The sequence below is a fragment of the Oenanthe melanoleuca genome, chromosome 2 (genome assembly GCF_029582105.1).
Source record: "Oenanthe melanoleuca isolate GR-GAL-2019-014 chromosome 2, OMel1.0, whole genome shotgun sequence".
Taxonomy (NCBI): Eukaryota; Metazoa; Chordata; class Aves; order Passeriformes; family Muscicapidae; genus Oenanthe; species Oenanthe melanoleuca.
The window spans coordinates 47,387,955-47,410,505 of NC_079335.1; the positions used below are offsets into that span (position 1 = coordinate 47,387,955).

Below are 22,551 nucleotides of genomic sequence, written 5' to 3' on the forward strand. Positions count from 1 at the left end.
TGCTTTAAAATGCTGTATCTTCTATACCTCAACCAAGGAGGTCTCTGTGTGTTGCAAATTCTATTTTTACATTTTCCATTTTGGTTTTAATATGATCACCAACAATGGGAATTCTGCTCTTTTATTTCACACATATTGTTCCCACAATAAAGTACATAGAATATAATGCAAATCCTGTTTAGTGTATAAATTGATTCAATGTTGTATTAATATAACTTAAAAGTAATAAGACTTGAAATCAGTATAAAATATCAATTTCCTAAATCTGAAGTGTTTTTCACTTCATACATCTCTCTAAATTTAAAGCTATTATCCTATATGAATCCTTTCAACAGCTTAAAACTTCTAATTTATTTATATCAACTATTCCCATTATTGCCTTTAGTAAGTCTTAAATTTCTCTGTGCTGCAACCCTAACTGTCTGCACAAAAAGAAAAGCCTAAATCAACCCAACCTTCATGCCCCAGTCACTAGTGACTGCTAGTCACTACAGGCTGAATTATTATCTAAGCAGTAAAGATATGGAAAATCAGGAATCTCTAAAAGGCAATTTATTTTAAATTTGCAATTTATTTTTGTGTGGCAAGGTGTCATAATATATTTTGACTATGACAGTCAAGCAGCTATAATACTAAATAATAATAGCACCATTTAATGTAACACTCACCTGTTAAAGTACTAGGATATGTACTTGGCACAGCTGAAAATGAAGATGATGCTCCTCCAAAGGGTGTCATTCCTGAAGGCCCTCCAAAAGGAGTCATGGAATGACTATTAAAGTTAACTGCTGATCCCTTTATTGACGGTGACTGTGTTGCTTGGCTGGAATCTGATCCATAATGACTGACATGGGAAATAACAGGTTCTGGAGCATTTTCAGTTCTGTATTTCATGGCTGGGCCTTTACCTTCTTTGCTTTTAATACACCCCATGGTTGCTTCTGTGAGAATGAGAAGGAAAAAATAAGAAAAACAGTTCACCTTCATATTGTCTTTAGATAGCTAACAAAGGATATTCCAAAACAGTTAATCCAAATGCTAGTTTATTACTGTTAAACCCCATGCAGAGTGCAAATTCTGATGAAAAAGTGCTCTGGAATAAAATCTAAACTATTACCAGACCAGGGAAGCTCTAATTATTTTCCCTTACAACTTCCCATAATAACAGCACATTTGGATTATTCTTCATCCTGGTTACTTGATGGACTGTAAATGGTAACAAAGGAAAAAAGGGGGAATTAGGCAACAGATGAGGAAAAGACACTGGATCTGCTATAGCAGGGTGGAGGGGGAAACAGATGTGACAAATCCAGAGTCAATTACAGGAAGCAAATCCAAAGCAATTATACCAAGAAAATGAATGGGGCATTCCTGCTTTCTTTTTTAAGCATCTGTGCAATGAAGTCTTGACCAAATGGTGACATTTTTAAAGACACAGAGAAATTTTCATCCATTGCCAGCTCCCAAATAGATCTCACAAACAAACCTCGGATATTCACAGCCACAGGATAGGGTTAAGCTCAGAGTAACTAAAACTACAGAAAAACCAAGAGTAATTACAATATCCTAAGGGATTTAGAAACGGAGCTGCACCCAGACAGGTGACAATTTATAACCCTGATGGCCCAGGGCTGCCACCAGCTCCCACTACAGGCAGACAGTGCCAGAGCTGATTACCTGGGGACACCTATTACCTGCTGCTGAAAGGAATCAGAGAGACCTGTCACCAGCAATTAACACCGACTGAGCCTTAAGAAGTCACCACCTGCCATCCATCACGTGGTGACAACTGGTAGCAGGCATTTTCTGGCTTACCCCAGCTGGGAAACAAATCAGGAAGAAAACAGCAGCATCTATTAGATGCAGCACTAGTCTGGCATTAAAAGTCCTGCATTATTTGCAGGAGGGGGTGTAAAAATCTGCTTTGACTACAAAAGTAAAACCTCTATAGACACATGAAATCAACTACTTCGCATTCTCTAATGAATCAATAAAAGAAATAAACAGCAGGAATCTGAAAGCATGAAAACCACATATTTTTATAAGTACAACAACAATTTCATGGACTCTAACAATTAGGGCAACACAGTATTTCCCAATGTGTGCCTAATTCTTTCCTTCCTTCTCAATTCCTTCTCACCTTGTTAACTATTAGACACAGAAATATGGAACAAAGTAAATTTTACTGAACAAATACTGCCTTAATATAGTCAAACTGAGAGAAAATAATACCCTCAGTACAACTAACCATTACAATAATAAAGATACTGTAATTTCCTCAAGAACCATGAATCAGAGTTCCTCGAAAGAACAAGGTCTATGGACAGTGAAACACGATATAAAATTTAATGCTCAAAAAGATTAAGTATATTCACCCTGTTATTTCAGTCCTTAATACTGCAATGTAATACAATTACTGATGCAGAAACAAGCAGCAACAAAGTCAAATAACTGCCCTTTTATAAATCACATTTAAGGTTTTCCACAGAATAATGAATCATCACAAAGCACACCTTTTCAATTATTTTTACTTCTTATTCTATTAATGCCAGCTTATTAACTATGAACAAGTGTTAACAGAGCAAGGCTTGAATATGTGCATAAGAATGCAATGTGCCTAAATACTTTACAGAAAACACCTTAGTATCTACAGTAGAAAAGCCAGTTATTAAATCACTATAGAAGTCAAACATCCAAAATCACATCCTTTTAATTTCTCTACCACAGCCAAATAGACACTGTAATCCGAAACACTTTCTTTTGGCCATGTGGCTGCCTATTGTGAATTCTTGTTTTCCTCTGAGACCTACTTGACAGTTTTTAAAAAACTTGAATCCATGTTTTCTTCTAGCATTGAATAAAAATCCAATCACCTTTACAAAAATGCCTTTTCTAGTAGCACTGATTCCTTGTCTTTGGCTGGAAGTTAAGCACACAATTCAAAAGTCCAGCACACTACTAAGGTTAATCAAGTAGATGAAAAGGAAGTACAGAGACATCTGTCCAAATATCCACCACAAATACTTTTCCTTCCTTCTGGCATTTACCTAACTTGCAGCAGGCTGACCTCAAGAGTAAAACAAAACAAAACAAAACAAAACAGTAAATAATTTACCAAGTCCGGTAAAACTGCTGGATTCTGCCCAAGGAATTGCTGATTTGATCGAATGGCTGGTAACTACTATCACCCGTACGTGCTCACCACTAAGGCTGTGTTAGCAGCAAGAACTTACTATTGGTACACTTGAGGGTCACAAAAAAAAGCCCTTATTGAAGACCTGAATTCATTCTAGAAAAACAGAATCAGCCTCTCCCTTGCTTCTCCCCTCCCCAGCCACTTCACTGTTAAGGTAATCTTCTTTTAGGGGTTAAAGAGATTAACAGCAGAGATTCAATCAGCACTTCAAAGAGAAAGACATTCAGAAATAAGCAGACAAAAATGTAAACTACTTTTATAACTGCATACCAACAAAACAAAATTGAGCAAACTTCTTAGCTTTCAAAAGCAAAAAAAAAAAAAAAAAAGCTGCAAACTACAGTAAAATTCTGTGTATGCATTTGTGAGGAGGAATTAGAGGCATGACAAACCAAGAGTGAGTAGTAAGAAAACCCTGACTGCTCATCCTGTGGGGGCAAACCCCCAACGACTTAGTACTGTTTGGTCTTGTAATAAATTGCTGGATAAAGAACAAAAAACCCCTAAGCAGCTAGTGTGCAATGTTGGATTTCATTATTCTGGTACTGCATTTGTTATCAAAAATGTATGAAAAAACTTTACAACTATTTTTATCAAACTTTACCTGGCCAGCAAAAACATATTAAGGAATACATTTTTGTAATAAAAAGCAAACAGCTGTCTTTTTGATGCACTGAACTCTTTAGAAATAGACTTAGATGGGAAATTCCTGTTTGTACTGCACAAGTTCATCTATTCAAAGAAATACTAGCCCAAAGTATCTTCTTCACAAGCCACTGGCTTCCCACTAGTTAGATCATTATTTCACACCAGATTGGTGTCTGAGAATCTGCTTGAGTAACTTCAGCACCTTGTTCTTTCTTTGAAACAAACATTGACCTATTGATTCTGATCACTGTGCCCACACGTTTTGGGTGGGAGAGGGTGGCAGCTTGATGGAGGTCCATCAGGAAACCATGTTCAGAAAGGCATGGACTGCAAGCCCATGTGTTGTCCTGCCTTCTAGATGAAAACAAGCCTATGCTAAAAAGTTCAAGCAGAAACAGAAGTTAAAATCATCACGCTTAAGGAGAGTTGAAGGTTAACAGGATGCACACAGAAATCAACAGAAGAATGAGAGTACTCCAGTACTCTCAGCAGGAATCAAATGAGATTTTAGCATCTCACTGGATTTGTGCTTTTTGGAGAAGTCATATAAAGGGTAACAGTTAATTGTCACTCAATACTCTAGAAACATCTCAGACAATGAAGAAGACCCTTAATAAACACACTGACAAGATGAGAGCTCCAAGAACTGTCAATGCTGCCCTCTTATCTTCCCAACTCCTTTTTATAGCAGAGTGCTAGATCACGAGGAAAGCTTTCAACAACAATTGAAAAGTGTGGCCAGTAAAGTCTTTGTGTTGGCTTTTTTCTGCTTTCCTTTAAGGATGAGATACCAGACCAAGAAAAAAAGACTTTCTTCTAAAGCCATTGTACCTTAGCATACTGACAAATCCCCTCAGGTGTGTGCAGCCTGTCCATGGAGCCCAGAGACCTGGGTGTCACAAGGAAACCACTTATTTATCCAATCTGTCTTTGCTCCCTCCAGTTGGTAGTTACAGAAGTTACTCCTTGGTTCCTTGGGACACAGGATTGTAAGGAGTGGTTCAAGGAAGGTCTCCTCTTGAAGAAAGATTAGATAAAGTTTTCATTGTTCCCTTTCCCCATAGTCTACCTATCAGCACTTTGAGAACTAGGTTTTAGCATCTGAAACCCTGAAGACCAAGGGCTGGGAGAGCCCCATGTTTGCTTCACTTGCTGTAATGCGTTTGATAACAAAACGCATTCACTATTTAAAAAAAAAAAAAAGAAACGAAAAACAAAAACAACAAAACAACTGAACAAAAAGCACCCAAGAAAATTGGTGTGTTTCCTTTTTGGGCCAACTGAATACTCCTCTGATCTTGCTCTTCTGCTACAGTGCAGCATGTCCCAGCTGCCTTCTGGAGACTTCACTGAGAGGTAAGGCCAGGAGTGACAGTCATACATAACAGTTCGATGTGCCACAGTGACAGATGCTCTAGGGCCTTCCTCTCTTTTCAACCTCTCATATAAACCAGGTACTGTACCCTAACTAAGAGGTACAGCAAAAGAAAATCACTAAGAGAAAGGCAGTTTACAACATTTTGATTTCATTACTGAAATTATTCATACAGCTAAAACAGAGTGCATACGTGACTTTTCACTACAAAGAGTAAGTCAAGATAGAAGAACAAGCAAATTAAGTCTCTTTCCAGTAGGATAGGGCAAGATTGCAAATATTTTCCCACCTAAAACATTTAAAAAATCCTCCAATTAAAAAGTAACTCTCCATGCTATCTAACACAGAAAAATAATTTAATTTGAGGTTCACAAATGGCTAATAAAAAGATGAAGAAAACATTGAAGATTTGCATTGCTACTGTAGCTTCACTTCTCAGTGTTAGCATAAAAAAATAAATTGTTTCTGTCGAGAAAAGACATGTCTTCCCTTCTGTAAAACAAATGTCTTACAAAAAGGTCTTCTTAACTTTCAACTAAAGTAATGATTTAAACTTATTAAAATTTCATGCAGTGACAAAGACAGGATATTCTGTGGGAAGTTTGCTAATGGATCCATTAGCTGCCAGCTGTCTATTTGCTCAAACAAGTGTAGAGCTGATTCCACATGTCACTGGAGACACAGAACCTATACTGGCTTTTTGTACACTGGACAAACAGCATAAAGCCAAACAGCTGGTTTCAGCTGGTGGTATTGAAAAATCATTTATTAGATGTGACATAGACTGATAAAAATGAAAACCACTAGTAAAGAGGCTAACAAGTCTTTAGCCAATACTGTAACATCCAGCTAATTCCATCCATCTTTAACAGGTCACTGCTTTGCTATGAAAACAAGAGTGAGCTTTCCTGCCTACAAAACAACCTGCCTTATTTATAAAGGACAGTAAACTAAAGAATTGCTCTTGTTCTTTGCAGAGTACATGCAAAGAATTATGCACGGAATTTTATCATGGGATATAATTTATCTTTTATGAGCTGTCATAAATTGCAGGGTTTGCTTATTTTACCATGAACAACCCATGACATTTCAAAGAATGATGTTCTACTGTATTCAGTTTTATAATTATCAGTAACATTAGTGTAATGAGGCCTTAGAGAGCCTGCATCATTATGCATTTAAAATGCAACTGACATGACCTTGCAATTAACAATCTAATAAGGAGCAAAAACTGAAGATAAAGGAAGAGGCATTAAAAAAAACCCCACTGAAGCAAGCATTTATGTTACTTGAATTTTAATGTTTACCACACATCTTTGTGCAGTTCTAGACCAAAAAGTAACCACAAACCAGTACTATTAGACCCCAGCTTGCCCATACACTAAAATACATATTTAAAACCATCCTCTTTATTACTAAGGCAATCTGAACTTTTGAATCCTAATGGTTGTACAGACCCAGTCCTTCTTTGATCATGACTATACAAACATTAAAAAAAAAAAAACAAACTGGGTCTGCTATGGTAATGATTTTGATTTCACAGCAGCAGAACAGACCCCAGATTGTTTTCTAATAAAGCTACAGTTAGCAAACCCACTGTAGCAAACAGGATTCTGTACAGAAGAAAAAAAAAAAAACAAGTATACAAATGCTTTTTAGGTGGATATTTTGCATTTCAGAGTCAAAATATATTGGAAATACTACATATTTCTATTCTGGTTTGTGTTTTTTACAAGACTCAGAATTTTGAATTTGCTTTAAATTAATGACTGATACTGATTCTTCTACTGGAGGAACCAGTTAACTGGCTTACAAGATCACAACAACTATGCTCTGAAGGAATACAAGATTCCAAAATGCTACCTGGAAAACAAGGATAAGCAGAAATTGGTAAAAGAATAAGGTCCTTCAATCCTTCATTACCTTCCCTATTTCCTGACTTTTTTTTTTTTTTTTGAATGGAAGAAGTTCAATGGAAGTTTGTTTCCTCTGAGGTTTGAATGGCTTAGACATGGGAGATTTGCCCAGATGTATCAGACTCTGAACATCGTACTCATGCAGGAGTCTAAAGATTTACAGTCCTCCAATTTGGATTGACCCAGACAAAGGCTTCTCTACTGAAGAAACACCTACTGTCCTTGTTGGAACCAATGGGTAGGAGAGGGTACTACCCCAGCAAGCAGCACAACCCTCATATACCAGCATCCAACAGGCCCCAGCAATCCAACTGCAAAGTCCCACTGGATGCTAGGTTGCAAAGTTGAAAGAAAAATTTACTATGGCAATGAAAAGTTCTAAAATCAAATGTGGAATTAGGGATTATCTATGAGGCAAAGTTAGGAGAGAGAAGAACACTCTGTTTTTCATCTAAGTTACATTCTTCCTTTTATCTGGACCAAACATGTAGGATCTCCTCCCACTCACTCAGTACCTGGACAGCTGAATCTGTAGAGGTACAGACTTGTGTACCTCTAAAGTACCTTTCACTTTAGAGACAGGCAAAGGCTCAAAGAGCACACTGGAGACAATGACTGTATCATGGATGATATGTGGCTGGCTCTGCAAAACATACATGCTTATAAATTTGTGCTTATTTATAGTCAGTTTCACTTACACTATCTAGGGTAGTAGGCTTGCTTTTACCAGATGTTATATGCAAGAAAAGGTGGCTCTTTCAATCAGACTAGGAAGTGGCCAAGAATGACAGACAAAAGACAGATGAAAGCAAGCCTACTACAATTTTAAGCATGCTTCTAGTCAAAGAAGCTTTAGTTTAGTATTCTGTCTTCAATAGTGGCCTTTGCCTCTAACCAGGAGTTCAACCTTCACTATGGGTCTTGGACTGTTTTTTTTGTAAAGAGCCATCAGCAGATGCCTTGGAGCATGAGACAAGCAGGATGTGTACAGACTGCTCTGACCTCCACCAATCTATAGCTCAGAAACTCCACTCAAAATCTAGGGACTCAGCTACCTGAAGAGAACTCCAATAGGTATGTCTCAGCTTAGGAATTTAACCAACCTATTTATGTTGATGCAACATCTGCACAGGATTTGCATTCTAGTATGCCTTCACTAGAATTGTTTTATACTGGTTTAAGTCAGAATAATCTTATCCAAGAAAACAGAAGTAGTTACTACTATAATGACATTGACTTAAACATCAGAAACATTCTGATCTAGATAAGGCTTAGGAAAACCCACAAGGGGTGAGTGTCACAGTCAAGACCAGGACTAAGTTGCAAGTGCAACTGCAGCAGCCTGACTTTTAGTCTGATACACCAGTGCAAGGCTTCCTCATCCAAAATGCTCAAGCATCTGAAAAAGCAGGTTCCCACCATCAACCTCCTTGACTTCCAGCTGCTCACAGCAGCAAATCTCCACTTCAGCTGGAAGCTGCCTATCTTGTGTGCAAGACAACGGAAAGCACAAAAGAAAGAAGTTGCTGGGTGGGGAAAAAAGCCCATGCAAACAACAACAAAAAAATAAACCCTAACACCCCAAACCAACCTGCAGCAGGCACAGAGCCTACCTGGGGTAGCTGACATACATCCAGAGGGAGCTGTTTCTAACTTCCAAAGCAGAGCAGAGGAAACAATGGCAAACTTAAATAGTTAAAATTAATTTTTTAAACCCCTACCAACTTCAAAATAGAGCTTCTACATAAAGAAAGTTTGTTTTCAGGATGTATATTAAATTTTGAGTCAAGTCAACATATTTTTTCACTTTCAGAAAGAGTGAAAAGGCAGGAAATGCAAAATACAAAACACTGGTGGAATAATTTTCTTTATTCCAGCAGTCAAGATCACAAGGGAGAGATAAACTAAAATATCAGAATTGCAAAAGTAGTTTTATGTGATGAAATATATAATACATATACATGAGACCATTTTAAAAATTTAGAGTTACAATGTCTAGCCATACAATTTCATGCCCTTACCACACAAAGACATTTTCTCTGACAACAGATGATACCACAGACAAAACAACCAATATATTGTCTAGACAATATTACTGCTGCTCTACAATCTTGAACATTTAAGTATATAGTCAATAAATAAATGCAGAAAAGAAAAATTCTGCTGGGTTTTTTTTAACAGTGTAATGGCTATTTTCATTAAATTGCAAATAATTACAAGAATCTTAAAAGCTAAAAGTTTGATACGTTTAAGAAGTCTGGCCAAAAGATTGTTTCAGATTCTAAGGCATGTCATACCTTGTCAAAGATATCCAGGATATTTTAGACAGGATGTAGGAATCAATTTACAAATAGAAATATTTTTTTTCCTTGAATTTTATTTGGAAAACAACAAACTTATGCCTGATATCGTAGACCATTTTCGTACAATCAGTTTTCAGACATTCTATTTAAGTATATTTAAAAAAAAAAACAAAACGATCCAGAAGTTATTTAAAACAATTTAAAATTTTGTTTACTAAAGTAAACTAACATTGCTTTCTGGGTCTCATAGCATGAAGCATGCAAAACACCTTCCCAAGGGACATCTGCCTTACAGAAAAAAGCAACACAAAACTTATATGGAGGTAGAAGAACAAATTACATTTTGGTTCTGATAAGATAATTTAAGAAGCAATTTCTGTCAATGTTCAAACTATGAGCTACATGTGAAAAATGGACTACATCATTTGCAAGCTCACAGAAACTCAGAGATACTGAAATTCTTATGAATCATTTTCATCTTGTCAGCTGGGCATACTTTAGGATGATAGAGAAATTCAATATCAGCAAGAATACTCCTGCAACTTCATTAGTCAACTTAGAAATATAAAGGAAAGGAACAGTTGCAGCAACTTAAAGAGATAAATCAATGAAAGACCCTATAATGTTATATCCACCCAAATTACAGCACGCTAGTAAGAAATCTCATGGAACTTAAGACATTATTTGCTGTGTGTTTGATACACTGTACTTTACATTTGCACATTCCTGCTCAACAGACATGAATTTCTCATCTAATCTTTGCCAAACATCATCCTAAGCTGAAAGCAAATTCTCCTTTATTCTCAATGCTGTTTTATCCTAATATACTTGACATGATTACCATGCTAAGAAAAACCACTAATTAAAGTCTTTAAGTCCATTACTGACAAAATGTTGCAGCTAATTTATTCAAGGACCATATACCCAGACCTCTTTCAACAATTAGCTCTTTGCTGAACAACAGGATTTCAAGAAGACAGCTGGAAAATATCAACCTTTGGACTAAAACAAAAAGGGAAAGTATGTATAAACAATTACAAACACACATGTACATTGTTCCTCATTAATCAACAGCTTGTGTTTTTCCTTTGTACATAAAAAAAAAGTGAAAAGTACAATTAAATTGCAAAGAAATTCAAAACAAAACAAATAAAAAAAATGACACCTGCTAAATAACACTCTTATGAAAAGAGCTGGACAATGTATTAACTAAACAAGAATTATTACCCTAATAGCTATCATTAGTGCTGTTCTATTGCTTCTCTACTGACAGATATAGAAGTGTTCACAGACAAGAAGACCAGGAGAAATTATCTTAATTACCATGTCAGGCATCTTGCACAATAGAGGCCATAGGGCTGCCCTAATTTAATTTCTCCTTTTATGCTCTTGAATGTACACACATACTCAAACTCATTCAAAGGGACTGTTATAGAAAGCTCATCCACAGTCTGGACAAGTCCTACATTTTGAGCACAGTGACCACTAAAAGTATATGCCTCACATCCCATCTGAATTTAATACCAACATCCAGAAAACAAAACCCCTTTGCCTTGGAGCCCTACCATGACCCTGTTTCTGTTTCCTGTGTAAGAAAGATCACAGCTCTCTCAAACCTTCCCTTTGACAAGACTCATGCAGACCCTCCAGACTCCAGTCCATCAAGCAGCTCTTCAGTCACTCAATCACCTCATTTTCTCCAAGAGCCCTCTGTTTTTCAGGAACTTCCATTAACAGTGATCACTAAGAACAGACAAGGTATTCAAGGTAGGGGATATCCCTTAATCCTTTTTTCATATAATCACAGAATGTTTTGGACTGGGAAGGATCTTCAAAGCTCATCTAGTTCCAGCCCACATGGCCCTGAGCAGTGATATCTCAGGGCCCTATGCAACATGGCTGGGAACACCTTCAGGGATGGGGCATCCACAACAATTCTGAGTGATTTCTTACAGTGTCTAACCACCCTCATCCTGAAATACTTCTTACTTGTATCTGATAACAGTTTAAAACTTTTCAGTTTCAGTTTAAAACTGCTACTCCTTGATCTGTCACTATAGGCTCTGGTAAAAGTCTCTCTCCACTCTTCCAACATGCTCCATTTACGTACTGAAAGTCCACTCTTCCTGGAGCCATTTCTTCTCCAGACTGAAAATCTGAACTCTCTCAGCCTGTCCTCATAGGAGAGGTGCCCCAGCCCTCTAATCACCTTCATGGTCTCCTGTGGACCTGCTCTCACACTTCTACCCTGCTCTTTTTGTTCAGGGTGCCAGAGCTGGATGCAGCACTCCAGGTGAGGTCTCACCAGAGCAGAGCAGAGGGGTAGCATCACCTCCCCTGACCTACTGGCCACATTTCTTCTGATGCTGCCCAGGATATGCCAAATTTTTCATCCAGCAACATCTGTCTTTTTCTTTGCAGGGCTGCTCTCAATTATTTCCTCCTCCAGTCTGTATTGCTATTAGGGATTTCCCTGACCCAGGAGGAGGACCTCACACTTTACCTTGTGGAAAATCATGATTGTTCCCTGGGCCCTGCTGAGATCTTTAGTATTTATTTTGACAGCAGCTTTATGATTCTTAGGTCTTTTTCAGCACTGCTCTTGAACTGCTCTTTCCACATCCTGAAAGCATGGTGCATATCCTTCTTGCAAAATGTACTATAATAATTCTTCTGTATTAAACAGGCATGAGTCTCAGTTAATCCAGGTAACTCAAATCCTGGAGTTGTGAGAAAAATTTGGAAAAAAAACCTCAAAAATCTATCACTCATCTGAAAATGGAGACACCAGGACACAGTAAGAGTCTCACCATTAACCTAGCCAGCCTTTCTCATTAGCTCCAACACTCTATTGCCTTGTTCATCATCTGCCCTGCAAGCACCTGCTCTGTGTTTTGCAATGTGCATGGATCTCAGCTATGCAGCAGTTCTACCTTCCAAGTTCATCTGCTTCTGCAGGACAAAGACATTTCTGCTGCACCTCAGGAAGCACACCACCACAGGAAAGCACTCACATTCCTCCTGTCTTTGTAAGCAGGACTGGTTTCTATGTAAGTTAGAGCCACTTATCCTAAACAAGGGCTGGCTCCTGCAAAGTAGGTGTATCCTCTGTCTCCAACACAAAAGTTTTGTTCCAAATGTGGGCATTTCACTAGTGATTTCATTAACTTGCTACTACAAAAAAAAAAAAAAAAAAAAAATCATTCTTTGCTTTCTAAAACTAGGATACTACCTTCCCTTACATTCATGTTGTTTCATTTGCTTAGGGGACCAAAATATTCAACCCTTTCCAGCTCCAGACTAGCAATTAGAGAGACTTGTACCAAGTGTACCAAGCCTGCAATGATGGCATGTAACGTGAAACCACATAGTGTTAGCTTCCCACTCTCTGTTTGCTTTCATTTCAACTCACCTTCTCCTGATTTTCACTCTATCACTTAAAAATCACTGAAAGGGCTTTACACACAGTTCATAAAAGCATTTCTGCAAAAGATGTCAAAGACAAACTTTTCCTGAGGGTGTTCTTATCTGATGGAGTGAAACAGAGGGAGACCATTTTAGTATTTCCTATAATGGGGAGTTTTATCAACACAGAGCTCAAAAATAATGTTGAAGTCTTCTAATGATATTTTAGAGATGACATCAGTTTTCTGTTTCCTCTTTTTAAAAGGTTTTCCATATTACCCAATGGGCCTTCCCTCTAATTTAGCATATTCCAAGCATAAGCTAGCCAACAACATGTAACACACATCACCAGTCACTACTCCCTGAACATGAGCAAAGTGAACACAACAGATAACTCTGGTAAGTTTTAGCCACAGTACAGGATACCCAATAAAACAGTGATAGATGAGAGAACAGTGAGTTAAAGAGAGTGAACAGATGTTGGAACAACAACTAGAGGGCTCAAAGTTATCTTTAAAAAGAGAAACACCACTAATAATCAAAAAACAATAGGAAATAGTTTTTACACATTTCATGTAAGTCAATACTGTTAACTTCCAAAAGGGTACACCACAGCACAAAGACACTCTTCAGTTTTTACTGACCAGTTCAGGCAATGCTTTTCTGAATAGGTAAGTAAGAGCCTTGGCTATTTTGTATTCTCAATCACTCAGGTACCTTGTTTTCAGAAGTAAACAATATAAATTTAAGAATTCTCTTCAGGGTAAGTAACTGATCTTTAGTAAAAGATTTTCTTGCTCCTATACAGTAAGCGATATTCTTTTGACTCCATTCATATTGCCAGAAGGAAGGAAAATTTCCATTTCAATTAAATGTTAAATTGAAGGGTGGAAGGAAGATGTTAGGCATTTAGCAGAAGCATGCAGCCAAACAACTTACTCCTCAGTAACCTGCATGAGTTTTTAAAATTTTGGTCCCAGGTCAGAAGGATTCCAGTAATGAGTAACAAGAAAACAACAAATTTACACTATTCAAAAAGAATTAATGTTGCCTGATAGAGATATTTCAATGACAGAACTGCTGATCTTCAAAAATAAGCAGCATGATTAAAACAGCTTAAATGAAAACCACTTTGCTGCAGATTTGAGTCTCTGACTGAAAATTTCAATAAGCCTAAGTATTTATTAAAAACAAAATAAAAAGTATAAGCACTTAAAATAAGGCCATTTTATATCACCATAAAACAAGAAAAAGGAATAAGTTTTGTCATTGCTCTATGTCTCCTCTGGAAGGTGGGGGAGACATTTTAAGTACTTTAAATGTAGTTTTCTTACTCACTTCAGTGTTTTGGTTCTTCTTATACTGATGGTTTATAGATATGCAAAAACTTGTATTTCTCACTTCTCACAGGTTAAAGTAAGAAGATGTATCTGAGAAAAAGTTGCATATTATCCCTATCCAGCAGAAATGGGATTTCTTTGCTAAGCTCCTAAACTTCCAAAATTCTTTAAGTCCTTACCAGCTTTATAAACTTAATACTTCTAAATGTCATCTTTCCAGTAGGAAGAAATGCAATACTATAATTCCACAGGTTAGCTTTAAGAATTAATTTTGCATATTTTTGAACACTGTCTTTTGGACTAAACACAAAATGGATCTGCAGTAAAATGGGTTCAGCTGTTTGGTGCAATCTGTAGACTGCTTGCCAGAATCTACTGCTATTCACAAATAGTAGTACTAAGAGGGATAACTGAGCCTGAGCAGAATTAGAGGTAAAACAGGCTGTACCTGCAGCCACCAAAGGAGTGGCACAGTTCACTGCTGACTGGTCTAAGGCAAGAGCAGCACAACACAACACTGAACCCCAAATACACAGTAAGAAGAAAGGAGAAATACCCAGAAGGGAGAAACTCCTTTGGAACTGCCTACAGGGAGGCAGCAGGTAACACTTCACATTTCTACCAAGTTCTGGCTGTAACTCAACAGGAAGAAGGTATATTGTCCCCAAGCAAAGTCCTACTCGGCATCAAATGGAGAGCTCAGCAATTGCTCCTTATCACACAAACTGACAGGTTTGCATTTTCTGCTCATACAACACCCAGCATTAAACTGCCAGGCTAGGAATTGAGAGAATTACCCAGCCACTCCCAACTGGTAGGTACTAATGGGCTTTTTCATGTCCCTTCTTTGAGGGAAGACATTTTTTTCTAAAAAGAACCTGGTAATTTGTACTTGATAAACTCTCTGCTCGTGCTAAGGGTTGGTGATGTGCTTTACCTGCCCTCATATCTTTCCACAGCTTGACATAGCTATTACTTCTGACTTTTGCTATTTCTGTTAGCAGAGTTAAGAACTGCATTACATCCTTGTCAATACAAGTAAGGAGCCCATACAATATCTGTACAACATGCAGTTCTCCCAATTAGGAACCCAAATAACCTTTTGAGTCCAAGTTTCCAACTATTGATCTCTCCTAAACTCCTAGTAAGGAACTCCTCTCCCCACCATGGTTGTATCTGGTGGAGTAAAGTGTTCAAAGGACAGACTTTTCTATTCTATACATGACCTCAAATGTTCTTGTGAGTTATTTTCTAATCCCAAACTACTTTTCCAGAACCTTCAGGCTGATGTAGGAACTAAAAAACACTCATTTCAATGCAAAAAAACCCCAAACCAAACAAACCTGAGAGAACTCTACCATCCTTGATAGATAACACAAGAATACTAAATGGTATAGAAAAATAAAAGTGGTACAATAGCAATGAGACTGTAATAATTCTTTGTATTTGATTCAAGTATTAGGATAGAATCTGATGGCAGGACTTGATCAGTGTAATCATGAGGAAAAAATTGCCACAAATCATGACATAAAAGCAGTTTCCAAAAGAAAAAAATGGGAAAAGAACAGGAGATCACCCATGACAGGAATCAAGACCTATAAACAGGAAAAATGAAGGTGGGGGGAGGGGGTGAGCATGGCACAGCATGAAAAGTACTTTAAAAGGATACCAGTCATACCAAGTGTCTGCTCCAGACAAACAGAAACTAAAAAGGTATTTGCACTGCCTGCCTTCTGTACCTGAAGATTTGTAGGCTGCATCACCTCACACAGACATTGTGTAAAATCAATGTAGAGACACAGACTCCTGTAAAGGAGCAATGATTCTAAGGACACTGAATTTTAAAAAAATTCCTAATATTTAGCAGAAAGTTCCAAGCAAAAAGACATTTTTCTGACAGCAGGGACTAGCATAACGAGGAGAGCAGGGCACATAACCCTGTTGTCATCCCCTTACTCTGGCAATCAAACCAGCTGTCAGGAAGAGTCACCCAGCCTGGCAGAGTTAGATACTTAGAAATTAAGCCATGTGAGTATATCTGACTTGTAACTTTCAAACCTGCTGCAAAAGCAGGGCAGCTCCAAACAACACAAAATATGAAACAAGCTACAGAGTGCTAGTTTTAAACCTCTGAAATGCAATTCATGGACGAAAACAAGAGACTTCTACTCAATTGCTGTGCCAGTCAAGCTAGTGTCCTTTAAAAATATTTCCCTAGTTTAAACTAATGACATTTATATTCTGTAATGGACTTCAGGTGGAATTCATCTTCCAAATTTAGACATCCATCTGGGGGTGAGATGAATCATGCAGTGAAAGTGCTTATTTCTCTCCACTGACTATAACGGGAGCCTACAGAACCAGCTCGTGTATAAGCAGCCAAAGCTGGTGTTAACCAACCTGTCTCCTGATAGCTAGTGCACAAGTTTAAGAGGCATGGCATGCCTAATGGTCATCTCCTTCCACTGACTCAAAAAATCAGGCTAGAAAAGTCCTTCAACGGTGAGAAGCAGCACTGCCACAAATTAGCAACTGGAATTAGCTTAAGTTGTATGTAAATATTAGCATCCACTATTTTCCCCCTGCCCAATAGATAGATGTTTGTTCATGGAAAAATAAACACACCTTTCAAATAAAATTACACATGCTTCTGACATATTTGTACAAGTCTTGATATCTGTTGAATAGGAAATAATTTTTTTAAAATAAGGCAATTATATAAGGAAAGCTATCAGGAAGTCCAGATCTTCAGAAAATGATATATAACTAGATGAAAATATTTTATGAAGTCTACTAATTCCTTAACCTCAGCCTAAACTTCAAAAATGTTTCTACAGAAAGCAGGAACTAAGGATTTAATAATCAGTTACATATTAAAGTATACTACTAAATCAAAACGAATCAATCTATTATGATTGAACTAAACAGTTAAAACCCATTATTTGCAGAGCTTCCACCTTCACAAAAGGAACAGGGCAGCCATACTAAATAGCAGTCTCTTGTTTCAAAGAGTGTGAAGATTTTCATATGGAATATTGCTGTTCGACACAGTATTGCTTCTTAATTTACAAGCAGTGAGATCACTTGATTATTTCAATAGTCATTAGAGACACACAGAAGTGTATTTTTATCAATAAGCATGTCTGGAGGAGGAAGTGCAATACAAAATCACTGCACAAAGGAGTCAGAAGGGAAAGCAGAAATAATCTGCCAAGTCAGCCCAGGCCATGCATTTGTTCGACCTATACACACTCAAAAACACCTCTTCCTTAGAACATCCATTACATGACCAAAATGTTCTATGCACCACTAAGAGGATAAAGTCTTATGAAATTAAGCCATTGACTGACACGTACCTGCAGTCCTATCCCTGGTCTGAACATGATCAGATTTTATATTTTGGAGATTTTATATTTTGGTGGCACGCACACAGTCTCACAAAGAATATATAATCAGTGGCCCTAAAATCCCCCCCTAAATATCTTAGCACCCCAACATGGGCCAAAGTTTCAGTGCTACTGTCAGAAAGGATTCTGGAAAACTACTAACAGAGAAATAAAAATAAAAAAAGGGTAGGCTTTGAAGCAAAGTAATGGCCATACTAAGCAAGATCCAGAAGTCTGTGTCCATTCAAATATTCTCTCACTAACATCAGCCAAGAGTGGAGCATACAAGAATACAATAAATACACAGCAATGTTTCCCGAGAATATTCTTTGATTCCCCCAAAGGTTTGCAGAGCAGGATTTCCTGAACAAGAATAGGTAGATATTTGATGATTCTTCCACGAAACAGCAGTTTCCCTCTACACTGATGTAATGTTTAGACTCCTTAAATTCCTGAGCCAAGAAATTCTATAGCTTAATTACACATTCTGCTGGGAACCACCTCCTTTTGTCTGTTTTCAATTCATCAGCTGCTATTTTCATTAGATACCTCTTAGTGTGCGTGCACTAAAAAAAGACAGTGAATAAACACTCCCTATTTTTGTCCAATTGGTTACTGAACACTTAACAGGATGCAGCCACACCACTTTTTGGTCACCTTTTCTATCTGAACAGATTCGTGCTACTCCTCTTACAGAAACTGTTCCATATTTCAGATTTTCTCTTCTTTGTTCTTTTTACAGCAATGACAGGGATAGGTGTAAGCAGGGCAAAACTGCACAAGATGATTAAATTTCTTAAACATTATAATCATTATTCTCCCTTTCTTTCCTAACCATTTCTACTGGCAATAGTCAGCTTTGAGCTCATCTTTTTAGATGCAAGCTTGTTCCTCCCTACCTCCACATAGAACACATGAAGCAATTTACGGGAAATTTCATCTGCCATTTTAATGTCTGGTTGCTGAGCAATGTCAGGTCCCTGTGTAATGCTAGGGTTTGCCTTTGCATCTGCTACCCATCAGTGAAGTCTGTGAGCTCACTTTTCTTCTACACACCTTATTAACTTGAACATGCTCCCTTGACATAACCCTGGAGAATTATTACCTGGAGCCCCTCTCTACTCTATTTACTCCAACTCTTACTCTTATATTTTAGTCATTAATTTAACCACATAAAATACTTTCCTCCTATCCTGTAACTGCTTGTTTTCTTCAAAATTCTTTGGTGGTGATCCTTGTTAAATACTTGCTGGACATCCAAAGAAACTGCTTCTGTCAGATCTTGCTTATTCATGTACTTGCCTTCAAAAAACCTCCTGCGAGTTTGCAAAAACATGACATTCTTTCACAGCAAACTTCTAACTCTTCCTCAATACATCATGTTTACCCATGTTATTCTCATTATTACTATTTTGACTGATTTACTTGGAACAGATGTCAGGCTTAGTAATCTGTGGTTCCCCAGATCTGTCCCGAAGCCTTTTTTAAAAATAGTGTCACACACAGATTAGGACACTATAGATCACAGGCACACATGAATTTGTATCTTACCTAGATGTATTTGTTGCTTACTCTACAGTACAATGATCCTTGCTTGCCTGCTGTTTGGAAAGCTGTACTTCTGAAGTGCAAAGCAGGCCTCTTCCACAGAAGGTTTGAGCATTTTCTTTAGGAAGATCAGTACATGATAAAAATTTACTGTAACAGTAATACTACAACAAGCATTTAATTGCTTGTTCAAAAGTCTCATCTTTGCAGTCTGTAAATAATAATTCCATAAATATATGCTCCTGTGCAGCAGTAGCCATTCAACTATGTAATAGCTGTCCTAATTACCAGGAAACACAAATGAGCTTGTGAAGACACAGTTATTCATTTGCAAATGAGACAGTATTCAAAGAGAAGTAAAACTTTTAAAATCTTTCTGGAATTGGGAACTTCTGTGGAAATTACAACCAACAAGCAGGCAACTTGAGATAAGGACTAAAACAATGTACACAAGTATTTTTAGGCTCACCCATTTTATGTGAAGTTGCTTTTACAACACAAAAGTTTTTAAATGCCATCTAAGTTTCAGGTTCAAATTCACACAAATTTTCTTCAACATAGTGCCAACTTTCATCTCTTTTAACTCACATATCCAAAGACAAAGAGTTGAAAATTAGTCTTACAAACTGATCAAGTGCTTTTCTGTGGTGGCTAGGTTCGCTGTGACTGTATTTCTACTGGCAGGATGCTACAGTTACATGTAACAATGTGTTTAAATCCATATGCGACTGCTTCAGCTCTTTTTTGCATCAGTATTTTATACCCCTGTATTTTGCATCAGTCTAATAGAAGCTTGTAGTTCTAATACCAACAGAAGAGGAGCAAGGATTCCTCAATTCAGTATGTTTAAATCAAATGTAAGGAGAAAACAAAAGAAACCAAACACTATTAGTAAAAAAAAAACATTGGAGCAAGCATAGTGTTCACATCCTAAGCTTTTACAGCATTAAGAAGAAAAAAAAAAAAAAAAATCCTAATTACAGATGTTGAAAAAACACCTTTCCAGACATGAGATGAAAACTTTTCCTTGACTTAAAGCCTCTAGTGCTGCTCAGTTTTCTGGGCAGCACAGAAGTTAACAGTAGTCTCACTGCTGCTGCTGCTGGAGTGAGGGGACACAGCTGACAATAAAGGCATACACAGCCCTGATATTAATAGCAGAAAGCTAAGATACCCTAGAGAACAATGCAGTTGCAAAGAGTTCTCTCTCCTCTTCCTAAGTGGTCATAAGAAAGCTGGGAGGAACAAACAAACAAACAAACTTGTCTGTGAATACAAACAGAAATATTCTGCCTTTAAACACCTGTATTTTGTTTCATTTCAACTGCCACACTTATTGGTTTGGCCCTCTTAAAACATTTAATGAAAATCAGAGAACAGCTGAAACTTGAAGGGACATCTGGAGGATGCCTACCCCAACCCCCCTGCTCAAAGCATGTAAATGACAGGCAAGTTGCTCAGGGCTGTGTCCAGCTGGGTTTTGAGTTATTGCCAAGGATGGAGAATCCACAACATTTTTTGGACACCTGTTGCAGCGATCTATCACCCTTAACATATAAAACCTCTCTTTTTTATGATTTTAAATGGAATTTCCTGTATTACAATTTGTGCCCATTACTTCATGCTATCAGGGGAAACTACCAAGAGCAGCCTGACTCTATCCTCTTTATTCCACCCCGTTAGGTTATTTTATACACATAGGGTGCCCCCACATTCTTTCTCCAGGCTGAGCAATCCTGGCTTTCTCAGCTTCTCCTCACAAGAGGAATTCTCCAGACCCTCAGTCATCTTAGTGGCCTTTTGTTGGACTCTCTCCAGTATGTCCATGTCTCTCTTGTACTGGGGAACCCAGAAGCACACAGCACTCAAAGCATGGCCTTACCAGTGGTAAGCAGGGAGAAAGGATCACCACCTTGATGTGCTGGTAACTTTTCCTAATGCATCCAGAATGCTTCTGGCCTTCTTTGTTTAAAGTGCACATTGATGGCTCACATACATCTTTCCCACCAGAACTTCTGGGTCCTTTATTGCACCTTCTTTTCAGCTGATTGGACCTTACCACACACTGGAGCCTGGAGCTGCTCCTCCCCAGGATCACTGAATTTCCCTTTACTGAACTTCTGGAGGTTCCCATCACACAATTCAATTCCTCTGTCAATGTCCCTCTGGATATTAGCACAACTCTCTTTGGTCTGTCAGCTCCTCCTGCAAGCTTGCTGAGGTGCACCTCTGTGTGACCCCCAGGTCAGTAACAAAGGTGTTAAACAGGATTCTCTGGTACTGAGCCCTGCTAGTGACTGGCCACCAGCTTTTGAGCCACTTGAGACATTGTGCCACCAATGCCAACCCTTTGAATCCATCAGGTCAGACAGTTCCCAGTCACTTTCACTGTTCAGTCACCTGGCATACACTTCACTGGTTTGTTTATAAGGATGCTATGGAAGACCATGCCAGAAGCCTCACTGAAGTCAAGACAAACAGTGTGCGCTGCTCTTCTTTCACCTACCCAGCCAACCTCATCACACAAGGTGGTTAAACATGATTTCTTCTCTAGGCTATGCTGACAGATCCAAATGAACATTTTGTCTTTCATATTTGAAAGTTATTCTAGCTCCTGTTCTTCACCTTCTCTAATCTAAGCTTTTGTTTTGTTTCTTTTGATGTCAACAATATACTTACTAATAGTTGCATATCTGCTAATGGAGATGTCCCTAAAACAACCAACAATCTCACTGCTTAACAAACTACTCATTCCAGCCAGGCACTGAAATAACAATGCTTCTTTTTTCCTCCACAAATGTATGTAAGCCAGTAGCAATGTTGTTGCAGCTGTAATGGCCTAATGACCTCAGAGAAGCAAGGAAAACACCCTCCTCCCTGCCCCCAAATATACTCACTACTTACTATCATGCCTGTAAGAAATTTTCTCTCCTTTAAACCGAGTATTTTGTTAACAGCATCCTTTCTACACATTTAGGATAATAACCATATTTTGTCAGGCTCTTGACAGAAATAACTTTTTTCAGATTTCCTGGCCTCCCTGAAAAAGAAACACGAGGTATTTCAGGGAGCATCTTCTCGACATGTTATTTTCTTAAATTTTTTTCACCCTCTCTCTACCCTTTAAAAGTGCAGTGAAGAAATATCAGGGCCCAAATAATGCTTAGGAAAGCTCCATCCTTACACTATCAAGAATGAAAGAAAGCACAGCACTAAACCCTTTGCACTCAAGTGATGGTGTACCTAGAAGGTAAGAGTCTTTTCAACCTCCTCTAAAACTAAAAAAGCATCAAAAAATTTTGGTCAGCAAAGAAGTGATGCAATTTTCATAAATTCTATCCACTTTCAAACAGTTGCAGGTAATGGATAATCCAAGTAGCTGGCTTGGCTAAATGGTAGCTCAGCTCTGTAGGCACTACAGTAATGACAGGCTA

General features: G+C 38.0%; 1 protein-coding gene across 1 annotated transcript in view; it reads right to left on the bottom strand.

Annotated features, from left to right (window-relative positions):
- The window catches only part of YES1 (YES proto-oncogene 1, Src family tyrosine kinase), a 49,691-nt gene that overhangs the window by 15,037 nt on the left and 12,103 nt on the right, over positions 1-22,551 (bottom strand). Inside the window, exon 2 of the mRNA XM_056484225.1 lies at positions 669-941. Within this exon, the coding sequence (XP_056340200.1) occupies positions 669-941 (273 nt within the window). The remainder of the gene's footprint in view (positions 1-668; positions 942-22,551) is intronic.